Source organism: Mytilus trossulus, chromosome 4 (genome assembly GCF_036588685.1).
Source record: "Mytilus trossulus isolate FHL-02 chromosome 4, PNRI_Mtr1.1.1.hap1, whole genome shotgun sequence".
Taxonomy (NCBI): Eukaryota; Metazoa; Mollusca; class Bivalvia; order Mytilida; family Mytilidae; genus Mytilus; species Mytilus trossulus.
The window spans coordinates 82610854-82637733 of record NC_086376.1 but is presented as its reverse complement, the minus strand read 5'-3'; the positions used below and the strand labels follow the sequence as shown (position 1 = coordinate 82637733).

The window sequence follows — 26880 nt, the reverse complement described above, 5'->3', positions numbered from 1 at the left end:
TATGGATAAATGCCTTTACAGGACCACAATACATATTTCACAAAACACCAGTAAAGCACAAATTTTAAATATAACAATACAGTAACTGACAACTGGGATAGGCATACGAACATGTCAATATAATGTATTATATATTTAGAAATTATGTGTATATCATGTAGTACATGCCCTTGATATAATCATATTTATTCTTGAAAATGTAGATAGCAAGTCTTTCATAGAACTGTTTTGTGATGCATAGATATAGGAAGATGTGGTGCATTCAGCAATCATATGCTGCATCCGTTTCCTTACTTTTTCCATTCTTTTTTTTATGTACAAGAATGTTTAATTTTCATCAGTCAATGTGTCATTAAGGGTAATATATTTGTCTGAGGTTTCCATCTTTATATCCCCACCAAATCTGATATGACATGAAGAGCCCTATGCCTATACATATTTTCATATATTTTTTTTACATGCTTCCTCTTAAGGTTAGTTTGTGTCTCTTTCACACTTTCCCTATTTCTATTCTCAATTTTATTGTGCTTATAATTTCGACTTCCCTGTAACTAGTCACTGACTGGAACAAGTCATTGGTTCATATATGGATAAACAAGAAATGTAAGGTGTACCAAAAAACCATTTTATTTTTCTAAAAATATTCTCCTCTGTTTTAAATGTAGATTACAAATTGTAACAATATATAAACATGAAAAAACTTACATTGCCAAAAATGTAACAAGCTCTAAAAAGAGTAATATCTTTTATACAAACTGTTCAACAATTCTAAGGTTGATTTCATTCAATTGTATTTTGTATCTTTGTTGGTTTCTTTCTGACATAAAATGTTATTTATTGGGGAAGGGGGTGTGATTTAAATAAATTAAGTTCATTGAATAGTTCTCAGACAGAGAATTTGTTCTTTTTTTATCTTGAAAATTGAAATCTATACTAATCAGTAAATTTATATGATGAACATAATATTTGAGATATGTTATTTTACATTGTGCAGATTCTGGAGTTTATATTTTTGATATTTTATATATATGTAGATGGGTTTGAGATTCTTTTTTAGTAATAAGTATTGTACAGTAAGACAAAAAACAAATGACATTTTCTTTCTAAAAATATTGATCTTAACAATACTGTTAAGATTATGAGGTATAATAATAGTTCAATGAGACAGCAGCCCAATGACTTAAAAACAGTAAGAAATATTAGGCCAACATGATTGTGAGGGTCTGGATGGGGTTTACAGAATACAAAAAAAAATGTGTCAAATGTACAGAAAAAAACCAAAAAGCTTAGAGAATAATAGAGTGCCAAAATGTAAAGAATAGAGAATAATGGGGAAAAGTTATAAAGAAAAATGAACAACATTATCAAAATAAACAGAAATGAAGAACCTACCATCCAGACACTTATTTCTTCAATACAATATCAATACTGAAAATATATTTTTCTCTTATTAAACTTGAATATTTAAATGACAAAGTTAATTTTATGTAAATGACAAAAAAATGACATAACATTGGTCCAAATTTTTGTAGTATAAATTAATTACATTATATATATATATATATATATGTAGCTTATTTTAAAAATAATAAACAGACAGGAATATTAAAATTATCAAGTACATTTAAATTAACATTTCAATAAAAAAAAACTTACATCTAAATGTCTCAACTACAGATCAATATAAAAATCTCAGAAAATGAGTATTTAAGGAAGTATCTGTAAATAACTGTACCACCTATGTATATTCTACTGTACAAACTCTTAGGATAAAAAGTTTGGGAAAAAAATATCAAAATATTTGTTTAGTCTCAAAAACAGAATTTAATCTAAAGGTGTGCAAATTTATATATTATAAAGTATAAATCAAGATTAATTCCTTTTTTGGAGACCAATTATTGCTGATTCTGGAAATATGTTTGTGTGTGGTTTTTTCTTTGAGAACTTGTGGCTTTTAGAAATTCTTGTTACAAGGCAATACGTAATTCTTATGTTGTTGAATATTTTTTTTAAATTGCACTTTTTACACAAAAAATATGTAAAAGTATAAAACACAATGGAAGACTTTCAAAAGACTAGAAAAATTTGGCAAAAGAAGTAAATATTTATGTCACATGTATATTTATGCTTGGTACCCTTCAATGTTTCTTATTGAAAAAAAATGTGTGTTTTATTCCTCGTGAAATAACTGACAAAATAAAGCCAAATTTTGTCATTATATAAACTCAATATATAGTTAAAACATATCTGATTTTTAGCCTTTTGCCTAATGTCCAGTGGCAAATATAACAAGCATATTAAATATTTATTAAAAATGCTAAATTGATGCAAATCTATGGGCAAAAGGATCATAACTCTCTGAGAAGATGGGGGGAAAAACATTTTATCATTTATGATAAAGAATAAGATAATCCTGCACCTTTATATTTCTCTTTCAAAAAATGAAGATATGTTACATATAAACGCTATACAAAAACTGAGATTTACAATAAAGATAAAATAAAAATGGCACTAAAGACAACACATAAGGAATGAATAAAAGTTTGAAACTTCCTTTAAAAAAACACTTAACTTCAATGTGATGTATTGTGTAGGTATGTACATTAATCTCAGCTTGGTAAATCTGTCAGCAGTACATCTATACAGTGATATTCATTAATATTTAAGAAAAATGTTTGCAATAAATATATAACACTTCTACCACAATACCACATTGAATTTGATATTTAGCAACCTGAGATTCTAAAATATTCAAGTTTCATGTTGCAAAATTTCCTAAGCATTTTAAAAAGTAAAGAAATGTATAGTACTAAGAAATCCTTAATACATGTATATGGTAACACCCAATTCTGTAATAATTCAATTCAAAACTTTGTGTGCAGTGTTCTGAAAAGATTCAGAATGAAATCACATGCAACAATTTAAACAATTTGTTGCACGTCAAAAAAGAACATTTAAATGGTTCAAACCAGTTTAAACCCTTAAAATAGAGAAAAAAAATTGTTGTGGAATGTTAATTGGAATTTTTTTAATCTGAAAAGGGAGGGACAGAACGACAAACAGACGCACAGACACAAACAAACATAATGCGCCTCTTCTATTCTATATGAGCTATAATCATAGAAATTCTACCAATAGAAAAATTCCTGTGATGAATTAAAGAACAAACATCCGAAGCATAATAATTGAAGGAAAAAAACACAGTTAAATTATTTGACTCTTCATATTGGATGCTAAAAACATATAAATTAACTTATTATAGATACCACAAGTTAAATTTTATATTTGTGCCAGACGCACTTATAAGGCACTTCTTTCCCCCTTATCATTCAATTAATTATGATTTGTTAAATGTAAGACAGTTACCACATTTTATGCGTTAAAAAAAAAACAACTAAATTTTAAAATTTTCTAAAATCTCTTTTAAGGAATCTTTCCTACCAATGAGAATGGTAAAGGGTTATTTCGTGCAGGTGCAAAGTGTTTTGACATTTTTATTTCACGTGCAGCCTTCAAAAAGGTTTGTTATTCACCGTATTTCATGAAATAGGTTAAAAGATCAACATGCAAGAAATTTAATTGTTCATTCATCTTGAAATGGCAATTTTATTTTGTGTTCTTTCTTGCAGATACCCTCCTTTATACCCCTCACCAATATACATTTAGATTAAACAGATAACACAAGGTATAATAAATCTATGAACATGACTAATATACAAGACTAGTATTGTGCAGAAATGACTACTTATATAGTATATCAAATATATATAAAATGTGTAAAAATAAATAAGAATGTATTCAATTCAATGGAAAATAAATTTGAGACTTATAAAAAACAACAGGAATTAAATATATAAACAAATTAAGATAAAGTTTTTAGGAAAAAGTGCCTGTCTGGCAGGTCTGAAAATCACTTACAAAAGTTTAACTCAATAATGGGAAGTTCCTGACCAAATATCTTAAGATTCCTTAATGCAATGTAAAAGACTAGAAGCTGAAAAAAGTGTAACAAGTAAAAATAGTTACCCAGTCAGTGTACATAAAAAAATAAAGTATTATCAAGTATCATCAAACAGGAAGTAGATTACAAGCAAACATAAAAATAACTTACTCTGAACAACACAACATAATTCTAACTCAAATTCTTCATATTTTCTTACATTAGAAGTTGAGTAAAATGTAAATAGAATTAAAGAAAAGCAATTGAGCAGACTTTGCAGTACATACGCACCAATTCCTGTACTGATGTATAATAAGTATTTACATGATTAAATCAAAGTCACTATGACATGGAGACTCATATTCACTTGTACCATCAAATCCCACAATTTGAAGAAGACAATACCATTGGAGCAACTCACAAACCATATGTCCAAGATTGCTGGATTGGTAAGTTCCAAAAATGCCATCAAACATCACAATAGTCTTTGATTAACCAATAACTAATAATGATAACAATTAATAATCAACTTTTCAGGGTCATGGTCATAATTTTATATAGACCACTATTACAATTTATAGCCTTTTCAAGACTTATCATCCATCAAATTTATATAATACAATACTTTTGAGTTTTGTTTTGTAAAAAATTCCACACAAATTTATAATTTATGCAGAGTCAAAACTTATCTGGCAAGATTCACTTCTTAATATCATTTGGCAAGTTCATGACAGGCACATTTTGTTTTGTCACAGGAAATGACAGATGACAAAAATCTTATAACTACAAATACAATATACAAATGATATATATAAACAAATAACGTATAAAATGTGATATATGATAACAAATTATAATTCAAACTCCTTTTCAATAAATGAACCAGTGTAACTTCCTATCCCTGATATCTTATCCATCTTTCCTTCTGGTCCAGTATCTGTCCTTCAAGCATTCTTGCTAGGAATATTCCAACTAACTGTTAAAATAAAATACATCACTGTCATTTTAATATGCTTTATAATTCAAAAAGAAGCATAGTCTTCCACTACTCACATTGGCATACTTGTCAAGTTATTAAATAATTATAATACAGATGTTAGGCAATGCATTGTGATGTTGTTAAATAATTACATTAGATGTATGTTTCATTATAATATGTTATTCTGATTGGCTAACTGCACATCACATGTTATTCCTTAATCAATTTCAATACACAATAAAATTTATCATTCGTATTGACATGAAGTCTCACAATAAAGTGCACAGGTAAATTTAATAAAAACTTGATAAAAATAGTGTTTCATGATCCAAGCTAAAAAATGTAATTATAAGTATTGAATGCTTCTTTTTGTAACTTCATAGGGTTTTAAAATTGTTGGCGGTGCCCACACTTTTAGAATGAAGCGCAAATGTACTTTGGTCAACGTTTTTACACCCCAATGAAGTTATGAAAAGAAGTATTCAATTCTTAATTGAAACAGGGTCAACACAGTTGGATTATTACTTTCATATATATTGAGGTATGAGCTTCATATTGAAAATTATGGTAAAGAGGATAAGAGAATATGTGGAATATTTATCACTTTACATGTGTACAATAACAGTAAGACCACTTTCAGCAAAACTATATTTTAGTCCCCTCCCCCTTTTTTTGCCAAAACAAATTATTGAATATAAAAAATGAAAATGCAAGAGGACACTGACTAACTTTAAACTAGGAGACTATAGATTAATTTTTGTTGCTATCTGAAGTCTCCTCTTATCAGTACAAACGTGCTTACATTGTGGGGTTTCATGTTTTTTGTATAATTTTTATATCACATTTATACTGAATTTTCTGTAATTCTAAATATATATACAACTCAAGTAAATGGCATATAGAAAACCGAAGCTTTTCATTAAGATACAGAAATTCAACAAACAGTTTGAAGTACATTTGATTTTAGGCCAATTTTGTCGCAAATCATATTGTCTCCGTTAATGGCATATATCAAGCCTGTGTTGATTTTCACCTTTGTACACTCTTCACTAATATTCCATGCTTTACCTAAATGGCCTCCTGGACTTAACTTTTAAATTGAGAAAAAAAATCAACTACTTCAGATGTTATCAATAGAAAAGTTTACTTAGTTGGGTAAATTCCATCTGGCTTTTTGATCCATAATCTGCCCTTCCAATGCTCTTGATAAGCATATTCCAAAAATCTACAAATATATATTCCACATCAAATGTTAAATGTGAGTTCTAACTGTCTATAGCTATACCCATCAGATATTTAATATTGCTGTATGTGAATTCAATTAAGTATTCGAAAAATTTCAACTACAAAGTTAGACCTTAATTTGACCAGTATCATATGAATCAAAACAAACAGACATAATAGAGTCCCTTTTTTTTTTGTCCATTGATACTTGATTTAGAATAAATTGTAGTTCTTCAATTCCACTTTGATAAAAATCCATATTTTGAAGGTTTTCCCCTGAAAAACCAATTTAAAAAAATTATGGTTACTGGTATTAATCTAGGTAGATGGGTGTCCTAATAAAAATTGATGAAATTTGGCAAAATGATCAAAGAGCTTTTTTCAAGCTACAAGTTGTTCAAAATTTACACTATTTCATAGATTATTTGTTAAAAAACAATTTTGTGATAATATAAGAAAGCTAAATGACAGATTATTGCAAATAATTATGAGAAATCGGCGTTTGTAATGTGTTTTCAGAACATAGAAAATAACAAGAGGCTGTCACAACGACAGCAAACCGGATTTATTAACATTTATTTGTATCCTGTCAATATCACAAGAACCATAACTGATGAAAGGTGAAAGTGAAATACGTCAATATCAAATTTGGCCTCCATTTTGTCATCAGTATCAACATATTAAAATTTATAAAAAGCTTAGGTTGAATGGTTCATGAGTAAATGCAAGGACACGACTGGAAATACCATTTTTCAATCTTTCAAGAACCATAACTTCTGAATGGTAAAAGTCAAAATCGTCATTATTGAACTTGACCTCCATTTTGTCATTAGTAACAACATATTAAAATTTGGGAGGCTTTGGTTGAACAGTTCATGCATAAATGCACAGACACGACTGGAAAAGCCATTTTTCAATCTTTCAATAACCATTTCTCTGGAACAGTAAAAGTCAAAATCGTCATTATTGAACTTGACATCCATTTTGTCATCAGTAACAACATGTTAAAATTTGGGAAGCTTCAATTGAACAGTTCATGCATAAATGCAAGGACACGACTGGAAAAGCCATTTTTCAATCTTTCAAACCATAACTTCTGAACGGTAAAAGTCAAAATCGTCATTATTGAACTTAACCTCCATTTTGTCATCAGTAACAACATGTTAAAATTTGTGAAGCTTTGGTTGAACAGTTCATGCATAAATGCACAGACACGACTGGAAAAGCCATTTTTCAATCTTTCAAGAACCATAACTGATGAACGGTAAAAGTCAAAATCGTCATTATTGAACTTGACATCCATTTTGTCATCAGTAACAACATGTTAAAATTTGGGAAGCTTTGGTTGAACAGTTCATGCATAAATGCACAGACACGACTGGAAAAGCCATTTTTCAATCTTTCAAGAACCATAACTCCTGAACAGTAAAAGTCAAAACTTGACCTCCATTTTGTCATCAGTAACAACATATCAAAATTTGGGACGCTGAACAGTTCATGCGTACAGACACGACTGGAAATGCCATTTTTCAATCTTTCAAGAACCACAACTCCTGAACAGTAAAAGTCAAAATCGTCATTATTGAACTTGACCTTCATTTTGTTGTCTGTAACAACATATTAAAATTTGAAAAGCTTTGGTTGAATAATTGATGAGTAAATGCACGACCAACATTTGGTTGCCGACCGCACGCGGTATATCCCCAAATCAGTAACCTACATTTATGTCACAAAAATCCGGTTAAAAATTGAAGTTACAGAACTAATTTTCTGTTTTTTCTAGATTCATTCATATCTTTAAGGTGAACCCGAATGATACTGGTCTGATTAAAGGTATAAAAATATTGAAAAAAAACAAACTCATACAGCAATTATTAATCATCTGATTATCCTTTATGCAGCAACATTAGCAACATTAAGTATATTCAAAACCCAGAGTTCTATAATTAGGTCATTACCATGGAAAGTTACAAATTTTTCCATTTCTGTTTACAAGTTTTCAAAATTAAGTGTTTTATTTCAACAGTACAATGTATAACTTTCTTAACATTTAAGAAATGTGTTTGAAATCAGATATCTCAATAAGTGTTAAATAAAAATACAAAATGAAATGATAGCTATTTTTTATAATTAGGAGAGCAGGTCATTCAAAACATCATTTATGCATGTATTTAGTAGGAAATATATTTAAAACCACTTTTCATATATTCATAAAATTTTATGACAGACAATTTTAAGAGAAAGACATAGCTAGGAGTCCTCAGATGAAGGAAACACAAAAACAATATTAGTCAAGTTGCAATGCATATTCTCAGGTTTGTTGAATAAAAATTGGTAATAGTATTCATGCTCAATCTGTCTTACATGCTTACATTGACCATATTAGCAATTTAGGATTCAGGAAGTTTATCTATGACAAGAAAGTGTTTATCCTCAACCAACTGGGTATATAAATCATATATGACAAATATATATGGCAACTGCATGTAGCAGAGAAAGTGCTCAGAATACCTAGTAAATACAAATTCAAAATCATAACTCTGTCAACTACCATTTAGCCTGTAACCCAATTCGCAATACTATATATGTATACATTTATACCAGTACACCAAAATGTTAGTGTTATGTTTACCATTCAAAGTAAGAAAAGGTAAATTAAAGATAAACTGACCAAAACTCCTTCCTAAACATGTATTTACAAGCATTGCAAGAACAATCATGCCATGTATAATTTTCATTCAATTCCTATATGCAAGGGCTGTAATTCTATCAAAAATTTGTCAACCATGATAAAATGTAAAGTAAATCTTTATTTCATTGATGTTTGATAACATATATGAACCGACATCAGTCTCATATCTGGAAGCCAAAGAAAGAAAAGTCTATACACCTGATATAAAATTTCTGCAAATGGTGGAGGACCATAAAATTTAACATTTGACCGTTTTCTTTCCAAACCATTAATGTACATAACAATCAAAAACCCTGAATATTTAAAACGTAATTTAAAATATTTTAACTACCACACTGTATTTTCTGAAGCATTCAACTAATCAATATTATAAATGCACAATTAATGTATATTTTAACCAAGGTAACAATAGGGTAAATATGAGCTAACAATGACCTAGCATTGTCATCTGATGGTTTAAGTTTCAACATACTCAATCATTTTGACCAATAAAACTTGATATATAGATCATACAAAATATCAAAGTACAGGAAACAAAACATTAAGTGAAATACGATGGTCCTATCTTATATGGTTTGTGAGCAATCTTTCCATATTTTAAAGTAACATGTTGGAATGACAATAATTGGGAATGTGTTCAAATTCTAAATCCACTAAAAAGTAAAAAGGTATAAGGTAGACAACTGTATTTCATCTTGACATACTGGTGTAGCTAAAAGATCAACAAAGTCACATTAGGATATCATGTTGCATGCAAAAGTTTTAGGTTCGGTGGTATAATATATATCAGTCAGTATACAAAGTTAAAGCAGCAACAATTTTTCTTGGATAATATCAGAGTATATGATAAACCATGCAAAATCATCACATGCAGTCTGCTGTATCCAATTGTGTTCATGCAAAATATATGTTTATGCTACATGCCATGCCTTACAAAATGATCACTATTAAAGTATTTTTTTTTTAAAAGGATGTTAAAATGGTATCTCTCAGTCCAGTTTTAAATGACATGCATATAGAAGGTTGTTTAAAGCAAAACTGACATCCCAATAAACAGAAAAGGTTTTTAACAGATCTAGATAATGCATAAGCAGAAATAAGAAACTTTCTGGTCATAATGGATTAAATTGCGGTGCTTTACTTAGGAATAAAAAACAAAACTTTGAGTTTTTCTTTGTCAGAAATTCAAAGATGGAGGTCATGATATGAGTGGTAAAATATCTGTTAGAAATGAGAAGGTAGAAAAGTTGAAAGGAATCAATTGTTATCATTATAGTAATTACTTTCATGTGTCTTTTTATCAAGTTTAAGAATTGTTTAGAATAAAATACCTTTGACATAATTGCAACTTTTTATATTCATAATATCTTTTTAATCATTAAAGTAACAAAAATTAGATATTCCTGGATATGTGTGGTTAACATTTAACAGGAAAAACACCCTTAGTTTCCCTTTTTTCAGTGCCATTGATGAATGCTAAATTTAAAAAAAGGTAAAAATGATAGATGGCAAGCGTTGCAATGAAACAACACTTATTTTCTATTAGAAGCAACCTCTTTTTATTGATTACAGTCTGATCTTGATCAAAACAATGTTATTATTGGAAAATTAAAAACTAAGACTGAGATCTCTGATTGCAAAAAAAAATTAACAATTAACAAATTCTCTAGTTTCCATGGAAATGACTTAACTAATGCATCTAGGTTTGAATATATACAAATGTTACTACAGCAAAGTTACTACCTACCAACAAAGTCAATGACTTTCTACCTAAATACCTACCATTGGCAGAAGAATTCCAATACATACACCTCCAACTATTGGTAAATTGTTGGGAGAAAAGACCAGAGATAAAATGGCGTCCACACATCCCTGAGTGTATATCAGTGAAAGATCTCCTGCCTACAAAATAACACTGATATTGTTAGTTCATTGTTCAATAATAAAAGAAAAAATTAATATCATGCAGGATTGAATATTTTCAATTGATAGTTCTGAAAAGGCCATGTATGAAAATTTTTAAAAAATGTGACAGGAAGCCAAATTACCAGGAGAAAAACACTAATCTAAACAGGTAAATTAGTAATTAGGAAAGGAGCCAAACATACCAGCAATGAAAGGGGGTTAACTCACAACCTCAGTGTTGACAGGATAGTAATGGCTGTAGATAGACTAATCCAAGGTTTATAACAACTTCCTAAATATATCCATTCTATACATCTATAGGAGTACACATGTATCAGTTGCTATTCTTGATACAATTTTCAGATGATAATAGTTGAAATTGTATATACATTGTGTATGTAGATTTTACCACTGAATCAATTGTGATACGATATGTATCCACTCAAGACAGCTAAATTTCAGATATTTGAAAAATTAACTGTCTCAAGTGGATAAATATTCTATCACACTGGATACAATGGTAGATTCTATATTTAATTGATGTTATCAATTGTTTATATGTACATTTGTATGTTACCTAGAAGTTTATATTGTTGGGAAAGGACCTTTTAAGTTGTGAAATCTTGTATTTATTTTCTTTGTTACAATTAAGCAAACAAATTTGATAATGTAATCTAAAATGTTTCAATGATTATATAAGTACTTACTGAATTCAAGACATTTCTTCCACACAAAATATTAGTCATACCAGACTGAAATAAAAAAAAATATAATTTAACTCAAAATCTTCAATGATCTGCTTTAATACTTAAAAGTAGAAATGTTTAAATGTCATTAATGGATGTTTTTATATTCCTAAGGAGTAGGTCTGGTAAGGGCCGATTTTGGCTTCAAATTTCAAGTTCATCTAACAACAGATTTCAGACACTTTTTAAACACTTTAGTGTCTATTTCAGTTGATTCAATTAGTTTATGTGAAAGATTTTAATTGATTTACTCATTAAAAATACTCCATTGTAGCTTAAATATGAAAATTTTATCAAATATGCCAAAAAATGTCACTTTTCAGATGTTTTTTGTCAAAAATCAACGTGACCCATCCTATTCATCCTCAACCTTCATATATATTATGTATTATCATCAAATACAACTTGCATTTTAATATTAGGAATGAACACAAATGCTGCCACTTCCATTTAAGACGGAAACCATCAAAAATTTAACTTAAATGCTAAAATTGTGAAGATTTCAGTAACTTATCATGACTTAATAATGCTAGTACCTGATATATGTATTGTCAAAAACTGCCCATGTTTATGTAGCAGAAGCATTCTTCTTTCCAATAAATAACTAAAAGTTTACATTTTATCAATTTTGTAAAACTGCAAAAAGGGGTCTTACTGAACCTACTCCTTTCTTCTATTTCTTTTTAGGATCTTTCTAAACTCAAAGTATAACCTCAGCATAATTGTAGATGTGTATAGTAATTCAAAATGATGGTGAAAATATAGGTAACATATTCTTATCATTAAAATGGTCATATGCATAAACCAATATGAAATCTAAGAATAGAATATAATGCAATCTAAATACACTTTTCACCATAAAAATAAGAACATGTTGTATAATTGTCAATGAGACAACTCTCTACCAGGGCCCAAATGACATAAAAGTTAACAACTCTATCATGTACCTGTTTCAACCCATGAGCATGTTGTAAAGTTATTCAGTGGGTGTTGTTTGTTCCTGTCAGGTCATTAAAGATTGCATATTTTGGCGTTAATATTGATTCACTTATAGGGTCTTTGCATCGGAAATAAACACATTTATTCAAAAACCAGTTGTTGGCATGACACGGGTTATGTTCTTCTCATATATGTTATGTTGGTATGATACTATACCCCTAACGGGAAGGATTGTGCCTGATATTCATATGATGAAATCATAATCTTTCAATCAGTTTAATTGAAGTCTGGAGCTGGCATGTCAGTTAACTGCTATTTAGTTTTGTATTATTTTAATTTCAGTTTCTTGTGTACAATTTGGAAATTAGTATGGCTTTCATTATCACTGAACTAGTATATATTTGTTAAGGGGCAAGCTGAAGGACGCCTCCTGGTGCGGGAAATTTCTCGTTGCATTAAAGACCTGTTGGTAACCTTCTGCTGTTGTTTTTTTCTATGGTCGGGTTGTTGTCTCTTTGATACATTCCCCATTTCCATTCTCAATTTTATTGTTTTAAGTTTTTGGTGGATGGTTGTGTTTAGGTCTTTGGCATGTTTGGTGGATAGTTATGGGTTGCTTTTTATTTTTGGTCTTTATAAAGTTTATAGTTGTTCATTGGTAATTACAACTCATGTCCTTATCTTTATAAAACAGAGTTGGAAACCTGCCTTATAAGTATCATCTGAGCCACCTTTTTACAGAAACTGTTACCTTATAAGTATCTTGTACTCTGCAACATGAGTGTGGTACACTGCAGCGGAGTGAATTAGTCAGCAATGAACTGGAGCAGTTGTAATATTGATTTTTATTCCAATCTTTGTATGACTCTACTCCACAGCATTCAAGCTGAAAAAGTATTTATTATGCAATCAAATATTAAAGCATCCAGATTCTGAAAGAGGTCAAATCAACACATTGAAACTTTTTATATCAGAAAAAAATATATTTTGGGTATATTAATAAAGAAATAGCAAAATGAATTTCTCTATGCTCGTCACTTTTTTCACCATTACAGACAATTACTCCCAATCTTGTGTGGAACCCTGGATTAGCTGTGATTAGCTCCTCACTTCCTTGCAGTTCACTTTGCCTTTTCATAATCTTAAGGACTTTTTATATTCTAATTGTTTGTACACCAATATGAAAACAACTTTAAGTTGTTAGTTGAATTTCCATTGTTTAATACGTGTTAAAGTCATAAATATTTATCAACTTTTATAAAGGTATAATAATAGTTTTTGATATGAATGTAGTCTCAGCATCATTTTTTTTTTGGTTTGACAGGAAACAAATGTTGACATAGCAATATATCTTGCCTTTACATAATTCAGACAGTTTAATGCATTACATTGAAATTAAAATTGAAATACTTTAACTTGTTAAGTGTACGCTTCACATTCAAAGTCAATGAACCATGACTGAAGATACATGGTCAATAGTCTCTGCATAAATGAGAAATTTCAATGCTTATAAAACTGCATACAGTAAGTAAGTAAGTAAGTATTTTTTATTGGTTTAAAATCCAAAATTACAGGATGGATTGATACCAAGACAATACAAATTTGTTATACACAAACATACAAACATATATATATCATAACAAATTTATAAATATTATATGAGGAGGTGGTACCACACATGAACTAAATACCGTTGTGCTAGGGACTAGCATTTAATCTTTAGATATATATTTACCTTTTCTTGAACCCAGTCAATGACTGCCTGATCATCTCTATCATCCTGGTATTTAGTAATCAAACTGTCTTTCAGTACTTGGTGTTTCAGGAAATCATTTACTTTGTCTTTCAAAACAAATGTAGCTACAGCAAGGCCAATCAAGAACAAAAATATGATGATCATAATATAATAATACTGAAAAGAAAAAAAAATCTTATAAAAACATGTACAATGGATATATACTTTATTTTATATCAACACTATTACAATAAAGTCATAAATATTACATTAATTGATTTTTCTTGTCAAACTTCTATTCAACATAATTGGTTTAAGGGGAGATAATATTAACTTACAAAATGAACAATCAATCATTCTAATTATAATGTCCCTTTGTTGCCCAATAATACCGTTATGAATAATAATTAAATCAATTTTAAGAAAAAAAAATATTCTGCATATGTTACAATAGACATGTTTTCTTCCTTTTATGTCCATTCAACATTAAAAGTGCTTATATGGTATTAGAAAAGAGTGTTTGGGCCTAAGCTTGAGGGAGGGAATAATAATTTCAGACAATATAAAGGGATACATGAATCAGGGATAAAATTAAGAATGAAAATGGGGAAAGTGTCATAGAGACAACAACCCGACCATAGAAAAAACAACAGCAGAAGGTCACCAACAGGTCTTCAATGTAGTGAGAAATTCCCGCACCAGGAGGCGTCCTTGAGCTGGCTCCTAAACAAATATATACTAGTTCAGTGATAATGAACGCCATACTAAACTCTTAATTGTACTCAAGAAACTAAAATTAAAATCATACAAGACTAACAAAGGCCAGAGGCTCCTGACTTGGGACAGGCGCAAAAATGTGAAGGGGTTAAACATGTTTATGAGATCTCAACCCTCCCCCTATACATCTAGCCAATGTAGAAAAGTAAAGGCATTTACAATATACATGAATCAGGGATACATGTATCCCTATGTTTAAACATACAATCACTAAAACAAATAAACATTCTTAAACATTGATGAGTTTTCATAAATGATTCTAGTAATTAACCAGATGCTCCGCAGGGTGAAGCTTTATACAACCCCAGAGGTTGAACCATGAACCGTTGGGGCAAGTATGGACACAACATTCAAGCTGGATTCAGCACTACATTTAGATTGTGATTAAATAGTTGACACAGCATAGATTTCTGACACAGAATGAATGTGGGTTCATGAACTTAAATTTTTTTTTTGCCTTTGAGCAATTCACTATGCTGTTGAATATTAATCCTCTCAAAAAACTGTTTGAAGAAATTTTCATTTTATTTATGAAATCTGAAATGAGAAAACATGACCCCCCCCCCCCCCCCCCCCCCCCATTTTTTTTTTCACATCTCATTTCAAATTTCTGCTCATTTAAAAACATCATAAAATATTAAAATGTAAAAAAAAGTGCTCGTTATCACTGAATGGTAAATATGGTTTTAATTTTTCAGTTGGTAGTAAAAGTGAAAATACAAATATAGAACAATGATTTAAGTTGATTCAACTACTATTCTTGACAAAGAAAGATTACTCCAATTGAAAATTTGTTGCTATTGCACAATATTGTGCAATTAAATATTTCTTGATATTGCGCAATACTGTGCAATTGAAAATACTTGCTATTGCACAATACTGTGCAATTGAAGATTTCTTGCTATTGGACAATACTGTGCAATTGTAAATTTCTTGCTATTGCACAATACTGTACAATTGAAGATTTCTTGCTATTGCTGAATACTGTGCAATTGAAACTTTCTTGTTATTGCACAATACTTAATATACTAATTTTGAATCCTGATTTGAACCAACTTGAAAACTAGGCCCATAATCAAAAATCTAAGTACATGTTTAGATTCAGCATATCAAAGAAGCCCAAGAATTTAATTTTTTGTTAAAATCAAACTTAGTTTAATTTTGGACCCTTTGGACCTTAACGTAGACCAATTAGAAAACAGGACCAAAAATTAAGAAATTACATACACAGTTAGTTTTGGCTTATCAAAGAACCCCAATTGTTCAATTTTTGATGAAATCAAACAAAGTTTAATTTTGGACCCCAATTTGGACCAACTTGAAAACTGGGTCAATAATAAAATATCTAAGTACATTTTTGGATTCAGCATATGAAAGAACCCCAAGGATTCAATTTTTATTAAAATCAAACTGAGTTAAATTTTGGACCCTTTGGACCTTAATGTAGACCACTTTGAAAAGGGGACCAAAAATTAAGAATCGTAACATACACAGTTAAATTCGGCATATCAAAGAACCCCAATTATTCAATTTTTGATGAAATCAAACAAAGTTTAGTTTGGACCCTATAGGCCCCTTATTCCCAAACAGTAGGGACCAAAACTCCAAAAAATCAATACCAACCTTCTTTTTATGGTCATAAACCTTGTGTTTAAATTTCATAGATTTCTATTTACTTATACTAAAGTTATGGTGCTAAACCAAAAAAATGCTTATTTGGGCCCCTTTTTGGCCCCTAATTCCTAAACTGTTGGGATCTCAACTCCAAAACTCTATCCCAACCTTCCTTTTGAGTTCATAAACCTTGTGTTTAAATTTCATTGATTTCTATTCACTTATACTAAAGTTATTGTGCAAAAACCAAGAATAATGCTTATTTGGGCTCTTTTTTGGCCCATAATTCCTATTCAGTTAGAACCAAAACTCCCAAAATCAATCCCAACCTGTCTTTTGTGGTCATAAAACTTGTGTCAAAATTTTATAGATTTCTATTTACTTAAACTAAAGTTATAGTGCCAAAACCAAGAAAATGCTTATTTGGGCCCTTTTTGGCCCCTAATTCCTAAAATGTTGGGACCAAAACTTACAAAATCAATCCCGTTACCTTCTTTTTATGGTCATAAACCTTGTGTTTAAATTTCATAGATTTCTATTTAATTAAACTAAAGTTATAGTGGGAAAACCAAAAGTATTCGGACGACGACAAATACGACACAGACATTGTTACAACGCCAACATGATACCAATATACGACCAAATATTAAAATTTTTGCGGTCGTATAAAAAATATATATGATGCATATAGAATGTATGAGCTGTATAAACATGAAAATATCAAAACATAAAAACTTACAATTTTTAAAAGCAAAACATTTTCTCTTAAGGCACCGATACAACCACACAAGGATACTATGAATATTGTTATTCCGATTAGAATTAACGCTACAAAAGCAAAAGAAACGTTTTCTAAGGCATCATCCAGACTTGTTATTCCATGATATTTATTCTTTTCTATGAAAGCCCATATTCCTGCTCCTATAAAAACACCACCTATCATCTACAAAAGAAAGAAAAATAGATATGTAATAGATATGTAATAGAAAGAAAAAGCAAGAGGAAGTTTCTATAGGCCCACTTGCATTACATGTTTCCCAATTTCATATTCAGTGGAAGGCAAAATCTGGTGATCTCTTCATTTCAAAGGTTAATATACATATTTTTAAAAAGGTTAACGCCATAATGAACTATAAGTTTATGTATGCATATGTCCACTACAATAAACATGATAAACAGCCTTAAACCAAACATTCAAACTTATGCAGGTTAAACTGATAATTGAATGTAAAAACTTGAAAGCATGATGCCCCTCTCCCCAGGAGATCATAAGAACAATAATTTCTGAATTTAAAGTAAATCTGAAATACAATTGTTAGGGTTAACAGGCCCGTAACCAGGAATTCCCAAGGAGTTTGGGGGAGGGGAGGGGGGGGAGACTCACTTACTAAACTTTAACAGTCACAATTTTAAAACAGAACCTTGATCATGACTTTAACAGTGCTTATTTGTTTTCAAGGGGGGTTCATTCGAATTCCCCGAACCCTCTCTGGCTATGGGTATGGTTAAACCATGTACATGTAAGAACCAGATGCTCCGCAGGGCGTAGCTTTATACGACCGCAGAGGTTGAACCCTGAACGGTTGGGGCAAGTATGGACACAACATTCAAGCTGGATTCCGCTCTAAATTTGGATTGTGATTAAATAGTTGACACAGCATAGGTTTCTGACACAGAATGAATGTATTCAAATGAACTTAAAATTTTTGTTTTCTCTTAGAGCAATTCACTATGCTGTTGAATATTAATCCTCTCAAAAAAATGTTTGAAGAAATTTTCTTTTTATTTATGAAATTTCAAATGAGAAAAATTGAACCCAATTTTTTAATCACATCCCCCTTTCCCTTATTCCAAAACTAATTTCAATTAAAATATTCTAATGGAGTTTGCAACAATTACTACTCATTTAAATACATCATAAAATATTAAGATGTAAAAAAACTGCTTGTTATCACTGAATGGTAAAGATTATTTAAATTTATCAGTTGGTAGTAAAAAGTGAATATACATTGTATATTGTATATAACAAAGATTTAAGTTGATTCTGGACAAAGAAAGATAACTCCAATTAAAAAAAATTCTTGCAGATATTTCTTGCTTACTATACTGGACAAAGAAAGATAACTCTTAATTTAAAAAAAATTTGCTATTTCACAATATTGTGAAATTAGATATTTCTTGCCATTGCACAATACTGTGCAATTGAAAAGACTTGCTATTGCACAATACTTAATATAATAATTTTAGATCCTGATTTGGACAAACTTGAAAACTGGACCCATAATCAAAAATCTAAGTACATGTTTAGATTCAGCATATCAAAGAGGCCCAAGAATTTAATTTTTGTTAAAATCAAACTTAGTTTAATTTTGGACCCTTTGCACTTTAATTTAGACCAATTTTAAAACTGGACCAAAAATTAAGAATCTACATACACAGTTAGATTTGGCATATCAAAGAACCCCAATTATTCAATTTTTGATGAAATCAAACAATGTTTAATTTTGGACCTCGATTTGGGCCAACTTGAAAACTGGGCCAATAATCAAAAATCTAAGTACATTTTTAGATTCAGCATATCAAAGAACCCCAAGGTTTCAATTTTTGTTAAAATCAAACTAAGTTTAATTTTGGACCCTTTGGACCTTAATGTAGACCAATTTGAAAACGGGACCAAAAATTAAGAATCTACATACACAGTTAGATTCGGCATATTAAAGAACCCCAATTATTCAATTTTGATGAAATCAAACAAAGTTTAATTTTGGGCCCTTTGGGCCCCTTTTTCCTTAACTGTTGGGACCAAAACTCCCAAAATCAATATCAACCTTTCTTTTATAGTCATAAACCTTGTGTTTAAATTTCATAGATTTCTATTTACTTATACTAACGCTATGGTGCGAAAACCAAGAAAAATGCTTATTTGGGTCCCTTTTTGGCCCCTAATTCCTAAACTGTTAGGACCGAAACTCCCAAAATCAATACCAACCTTCCTTTTGTGGTCATAAACATTGTGTTTAAATTTCATTGATTTCTATTTACTTTAACTAAAGTTATTGTGTGAAAACCAAGAATAATGCTTATTTGGGCCCTTTTTTGGCCCCTAATTCCTAAACTGTTGAAACCAAAACTCCCAAAATCAATCCCAACCTTTCTTTTGTGGTCATAAACCTTGTGTCAAAATTTCATAGATTTCTATTGACTAAAACTAAACTTATAGTGCGAAAACCAAGAAAATGCTTATTTGGGCCCTTTTTGGCCCCTAATTCCTAAAATGTTGGGACCAAAACTCCCAAAATCAATACCAGCCTTCCTTTTATGGTCATAAACCTTGTGTTAAAATTTCATAGATTTCTATTCACTTTTACTAAAGTTAGAGTGCGAAAACTAAAAGTATTCGGACGACGACGACGACGACGACGACGACGACGCCAACGTGATAGCAATATACGACGAAAATTTTTTCAAAATTTGCGGTCGTATAAAAATTATAAATATTTAAAGATTTTTCCTGCCAGTTTGACATCATAAAACAGCATGTGCTAGCTATAGGATTTTCTTACTGCAATTTGAACTTGCTTTACAACCAATGGAATTAGCATTTTTTCCAATTTTAAATGGACACAATTTATGACACAATATATGATATCAACATATGTTGAGCGTACAAAATACATACATATTGTTAATTGATTAAATGCTTTATTAACTAATCCATACATGTATATTGTGTCTAATGCAAAAGTCGAAATTGTGGTTGAAAGGTGGATTTACAAAATGTAGATAAGGCATAACTTGGTTTATTTAATAATGTGACCAGATGACAAGAGTTCATACATATACATGATATATGTACAAATGTGTGTTAAGTTCTCAATAACTAAACAAGTACATCTACTTTATATGATCTGAACCATAACATTCCTTGTTCCACTTAACAACCCTCAGTAACCCCTGACAGAAGTTTGACCTAAGCAAAAAAGAATGTCAGTCATAGAAAACTTTCATATCCATATGTTGGTCAGATAAAGAAGTAACTTTTATGGATCCTAAAATGTTCTGCCTTTGAAAAAAGTGACACAAGCAAATCATAGGCGGATCCAGGGGGGACCTGGGCGGCTGGGCCCCCCCTTTTGTGGGAAAAAATTGGTTGATTATAAAGGGAATCATTGAAGCATGACAGGGCCCCCTCTTAGGTCAGTCAGAGGTCCCCCCTTAGGAAAAGTTCTGGATCCGCCACTGCAAATTAAACATTCATGTACAAGTACATTGTACATATATATACATGTATATATGAACACGACCAAATTGTTACAAATTAAAAACAGATTTAATCACATAAGTATCTAAACCTGAATTAGACAAATAATCAAGCACCAGCTGGCCATTTATTAGGTCATATCTGGTAGTTTTCCCGTTGGAAACAACCAAACCAAATGAGACAACAAATGGTTAAAATATGATTTCAACAATAGACAAGTGTGTATTACATGATCTGAATTACCATACATGTATATTAATAAGACAAGTTGTGGACTAATTTGATTGAGATTCATCATAATACTAATAGGGTTCTACTATTATCCTCCAACATGGTTAAATCTGAACTGTGATCTGGATGGTTTGCAGGTCAGGTGACCTTGCTAACTGGCATCTCAATAAATGGCTTGTGAATGTTTTAAGATTTTTTTATTTTGCTAAAAAAAATACCTGGTGAAGCAGTTCGTAATTTCTGACCTTGTGAACTGGGGGAACCTTACTGGACTCCTTACCATCAGCACCAACTTCAATAATTACTAAGTAATGAATTTAAAAAAAAATCTTAAATAGCATGTATATTAAAATCAAAATCTTATCAGAAACAAAAAGCTATTTACTTTATATGGACAAATAGAAAGAAACTAAGGTCCTAAATTAAAAACTTAATTTGGTAGAGTACTTTGAATACATTTGAAATAAAATTAGAAGATGTGGTATGATTGACAATGAGACAACTCCCCCCTAAAGACCAAATGACGTAAGAGTTATATTTTCACATCTTTTCTCTGACACACCATCATGATCATGACCTCATTTAATTTATGACCATGTTTATAATTTCCTTATTCAGGTTATTTATCCCTTTATAGTTTTCTGTTAGGTAAAATATTTTTATAATGTTCAAATTGAAGATATTATCCTTCATAAACTATGACATATATTAGTTTTACCTGTATATTATCATAACAAAAGATAATTGAAATTCAAACATCAATGAAGTATAAAAATACATTATAATGTCTATTTAAGTAAAACTGTACCGGTTAATGTAGTCATTCAAAAACTGTAAATTTGACTTTGTGCAGTTAACATTATTCTGGATTATTATAATATATGTGAGTTAAAACAAATTTGATACGAAAAGTACAAGATTAAATCATATATATTAGGTACCATTCCTTAATTATTTTCAGCTCTAATATGTTTTGGTCCTTGATAAATGTAAGAGCTATTTCAAACTTAAACTAAGGGTGTTGAAGGCACTCTTTTCTCTTGATAATCTAGGTTAGGATTTTCAAAATAATAGTGAGAATATCTTGTTTTGAACCACACTGCCCCTCTATTATAAACATTAGGTGTTGTCTGACCACAAAGTGAAACGGTGACAAAACCCTTCAATTAATTCTGATCCTGAGGTTGTTAAAGTTTCACATCATTTGTTAACCTGCATTCTAAATATTTTGACCTCAAGGACTAGTGTTAACATCTTGATAATTATGTATATCACTAATTATGTTTTAAAACGTCTGAATGTACATGATGTATATTATCATGCACATAAATAAAGTGCCTAGAAAATGAAGTGGGCTGGCACCTGTACTTTTTAATTCTAACTGCTATAACAACACCGCCTAGCATTGCTCAGAGACCCTATCCCCTCCTCTAACTCTAGCTTATAAAAATAAGCTTTTGTTTCAGGAGGTGGTACCTTCCCGTAGGAAATAAACAAGGATCTCTGATACAATACACGAAGTTACTTGTATTATTTTTAGTGTACAGAAATGATCATCTACTCATCATGTTCATGTACAATGTACATGTATATATATATATTGTTTCTAATTTGTATGTTTTGTTTTGGTTAAATACTGTTTGCAAATCTTTTTATCTTTTTATCTTTTTAGTTTTTATTTCTTTTCTTCAAGGAAATCTATGTTAAAGTGGATAAAATGAAAATTTTGAACTAAAAACAATTCTGGTCTTTTAATGAGACAAATGTTGCAAACATGTGTGTTTTGTGCATTTTTATTCACTTTACACCAACATGACCAAGTTACTTCTGCCTATATACATGATATAGTTACAACCATTATATATTCAAAAACAAAAATCTCCTTCAAGCTTATGTTATTTCAGTAACTAACATGATGAACATATATAAAATGACATGAAGAAAACATCTGCAGGCTGTTTGACATGTATTTTTGGTTGACCTTTGTTGACCTTTGATGATGTTTGTCATTTTCAATCAATATTTTGTATGGTTCAGTTGAATAAGAAAATATGTTAATTTACAAACTAATGAGCTTATTTTTCTTTAAAGATGCAAACTACAATTTATTTGTAGTTCACACAATATTTGTGTTTGTAATTTTTGTGGACACATAAAAGATCCAACATTAGCATGACATCAAAGGCATTTTTCTTTACAATGCACATTTCTTCCCTTGAAGGACTTCTTAGGGAGACTTAAGGTTATGAAAGGTTCTTATGTACAATTTAAATCAAAACTTCATTTCATATAAATGATCATAACACATATGTAATAACAGTCCTCAAAAACTGAACAAGTTTTAATCATTTTTCAATGAGGTGGAATTTAGACATTTCATCAGATACATTAAAATCTACAATTAAAAAAAGAAAGAAAGACGGAACACAGAATAATATGGAAAAAAGGTTTATGCTACATTTTCTTAGAAGTCAATCATAATTTTCTTAGTTGACTTTCCATGCAATTATGACATGTATGAGATTTTTTTTAAATAATTATAAAGAAATACTGAATTAAACAGAAATAAACATATCAAACTTTGAATTAAACACTAAGCATGCTAAGGACACAAAAGTTAAAGTTTTAGGAGTTCATCTCTTAGGTCATATGTACACATGCTATTGCCTCAGAAAATATAAGAAATTGAAAAAAAACCATCTGAGTTAAAAGAGGGCTTAAAATATAAAATATTTAAACTGGGTCGACTCATTAAGAAAAAAAAAATAGCAATACACTATACATGCACTAATCAAAACATGATTGAGATCTATTCATCATAAAATAAAAAGTCAGAATCTTTCTTCATTTTGAAACAAACAAAAAATATAGCAATACATTCACTAATAAACTTGGGTCATTAATGCTCTTCAACTTTGTACTTGTTTGGCTTTATAACTTTTTTTATCTGAGCGTCACTGATGAGTCTTACATTTGTATGTAGAAGAAACGAGTGTTTGGCGTATGAAATTATAATCCTTGTACATTTTGTACCTGAGATAAATTATTTACACCACTAGGTCAATGCCACTGTTGGAGGACGTTTCGTCCAGAGGGTATTACCTGCCCAGTAGTCAGCACTTTGGTGTTGACGTGAATGTCAATTGTATGGTCTTTTTATAAATTTCCTACTGTGGATTCATTTATTTTCGTGGGTACCAATTTTCGTGGATTAAAGAAAACTTACATGTTCGTGGATATTTGATTTCGTGGTTTTGCCGTAGTCTCCATACAAGCCTATAGAAAATTTGTCATTCGTTGAACATTTAATTTCGTGGTTTACCTTGATCCACGAAATCCACGAAAATTGGTATCCAACGAATATTAATGAATCCACAGTATTACAAATCTTTGATTTTTTTTCGAAAAACTACGTTTTTTATTTACCCAAGAACAGATTACCTTATATTAGCTGTAATTAATTAATGCTCTTCAACTTTGTACTTGTTTGGCTTTATAATTTTTTTATCTGAGCGTCATAGATGATTCTTATGTAGACAAAAAGCCCATCTGGCATATTATTAAAATTATAATCTTGGTACATGTACCTTTGATAATTCACTAACCAAAATATGATTAAGATTTATTTAAACAAAAATGTCTTACTATACTTATCCTTGACAGTGAAAGGGGGATGAACAAATGGGCGTGAACATGGGTTTTTTTTACGAAGGGACACAGATTCTTGATCATGAGAGCCCAGGTACAATGTAGTCAATATGCAATCAACCATCTAATTTTTGTTCAAGAATAATTAAAAATAAAATTCATGTATCGAGGCATAAACACCAAAGATAGCCAATGAAAGGTTTGCATTCAATTGTATAACTGTTCCGGAACCGTATGAGTATTTGGACCATACGCGTATGGTCATGACCATATGCGTATACTCATATGGTCCGACCGTACGCGTATGGTCGGACCATATGAGTATTATACTCGTTTGGTTATTAACGGGCCGGACCATATGAGTATTTGGACCATATAGGTATTTTTTCAAATATACAATAGAAATAATACAATAAACTTTATCTTAAAAACAAATGTGTTTACAAAAAAATGTATTAATTTTACATGTCAAAAGCTACATAAACATTAAATATTGATGCCACAGTCAGTTGATCTTAGTTTTCATCGCTAATTGTATTCGTGTATGCTTTTGTATACTTAAAATGAAATTCACACGGTACCATACATGTAGTTTTTCTGAGATTGCTTGTTTTGGCTGCGTGCAGTGATATCGACTCGGACAATTCCGATGTGTCTACGGTGTTTTTGAGAAACTCTAGATCTCCAATATCGTAAAATGAATTTCACAGATCAAATTAGATAAAGACAGTGGCTATTTCAATGCTATTTTACCGTCTTATAATTAAGATTAAATAGAAGTATAGAAAAAAAGAATAGAAAAAAATAAAGAAACATACACTTTTAATATTTTACTTTTAAAATGTCTTAAAAAATATCATGATCTTTAAAAAATATCATGATCCTTGCTGGTGATGTTACCTACTTTAAACAATAGAATTCCTTGTACAATATGTTCATTTAATTTTGGCATCTTTTTATAATTGTACTTACAAATAGTAAGAAATATTAACTGTACGAAACTGTTTTTTTTTTAAATATTTTTTTTTTAATATACATAAAATGACATTTTAGTGACGTAACAAGCAGAAGGGTCACACCTAATGAAGAGTTTAAAAGTATACGTGTTGATTACCCCACAGGCACTAGACGTTCTGTCAATAGCATGAAAATATTGGCAATGGGAAGAAAATAGTGTCCATATATAATATATATATGGACACTATTTTCTTCCCATTGCCAATATTTTCATGCTATTGACAGAAGACGTTCTGTCAATAGCATGAAAAAATTGGCAATGGGAAGAATATATGGACACTATTTTCTTCCCATTGCCAATATTTTCATGCTATTGACAGAACGTCTAGTGCCTGTGATTACCCCGACCAAACGCGTACGGTCCGACCATACGCGTATGGTCGGACCATATGAGTATATACCCATATGGTCATGACCATACGCGTATGGTCCAGATACTCATATGGTCCGGAACATAACCAAAATCAAATTACTTTAAAACTGTGAGTGTTTATAAATTTTTAAAGAAAGAGGGGGGTCAACCAGAGTGTGTTTTTCAGTTTTTTTAAAGTATAGAAAACTTCAAGCAGCGAGAAGTAACTTACCCAACATAAGAAATTCCAGAAAAATAATGTGTATTTTACACATGGACTGATAAAAGTGTCATCTGTATTTAAACATCCCATCTTTTACTTTTACGCGGAAATCAAATTCGTGTGATTGTTTATTTTCATTTCGTTCCGGAAGTAATCTTTTGTGGTCACGCCCACTTTTGTTTGTAAGGCTCAAAAAGGGGTGCGTGATATTTATTTTTGTAAACAGAAAATTTGATAATCAAATTCGTATTCTTTTAAGACGAACGCTTAAAATTAAAAATGATATTCAAGAAAAGTTGTGATTGTTAATGGATAAAATCGGATATGTATATATATATGAAGTATAACTGTCTAATAACACATCAACAACACTGACAAAGATGCAGCCAGTTTAAATTTTGTATGTATAATTTATCATGGAATTGAAATAGAAAACTAAAAAATAATATTTTTTATGAAACGTTAATAGATTTATATAAAAAAGCAAACAAACTTACATGAAATGGTTTATCTATTTCAATTCCATATGTTCTTATAATTTATCATGCCATGTACATCTTTTATCACTAAAAAAAATCAACATAAACTACAGTCATG

General features: G+C 30.3%; 1 protein-coding gene across 2 annotated transcripts; it reads right to left on the bottom strand.

Moving 5' to 3' along the window:
• Positions 1 to 611: 611 nt before the first annotated feature.
• LOC134716134 (tetraspanin-33-like) lies at positions 612 to 26454 on the bottom strand. Of its 2 annotated transcripts, XM_063578922.1 has the most exons (8): positions 26293 to 26438; positions 17291 to 17494; positions 14161 to 14337; positions 13177 to 13311; positions 11448 to 11492; positions 10618 to 10737; positions 6067 to 6144; positions 612 to 4916 (listed from the first exon to the last, which is right to left on the bottom strand). In XM_063578922.1, the coding sequence occupies exons 1-7, from the start codon at positions 26371 to 26373 to the stop codon at positions 6067 to 6069; spliced, it is 840 nt and encodes a 279-aa protein (XP_063434992.1). In that variant the 5' UTR covers positions 26374 to 26438; the 3' UTR covers positions 612 to 4916. The 2 variants fall into 2 exon arrangements, with proteins under 2 accessions (XP_063434992.1, XP_063434991.1); XM_063578921.1 differs by lacking the exon at positions 6067 to 6144 and having other exon boundaries at positions 26293 to 26454.
• Between the last annotated feature and the right edge of the window lie 426 nt (positions 26455 to 26880).

Coding starts and splice junctions, on each gene's coding strand:
- LOC134716134 (XM_063578921.1), bottom strand. CDS start 26,373: ATGGGATGTTTAAATACAGATGACACTTTTATCAGTCCATGTGTAAAA. Junction 17,495..26,292: donor TCTGGAATTTCTTATGTTGG/GTAAGTTACTTC, acceptor TTTCTTTTGTAG/ATGATAGGTGGTGTTTTTAT. Junction 10,738..11,447: donor GAAGAAATGTCTTGAATTCA/GTAAGTACTTAT, acceptor GTTATTTTGTAG/GCAGGAGATCTTTCACTGAT.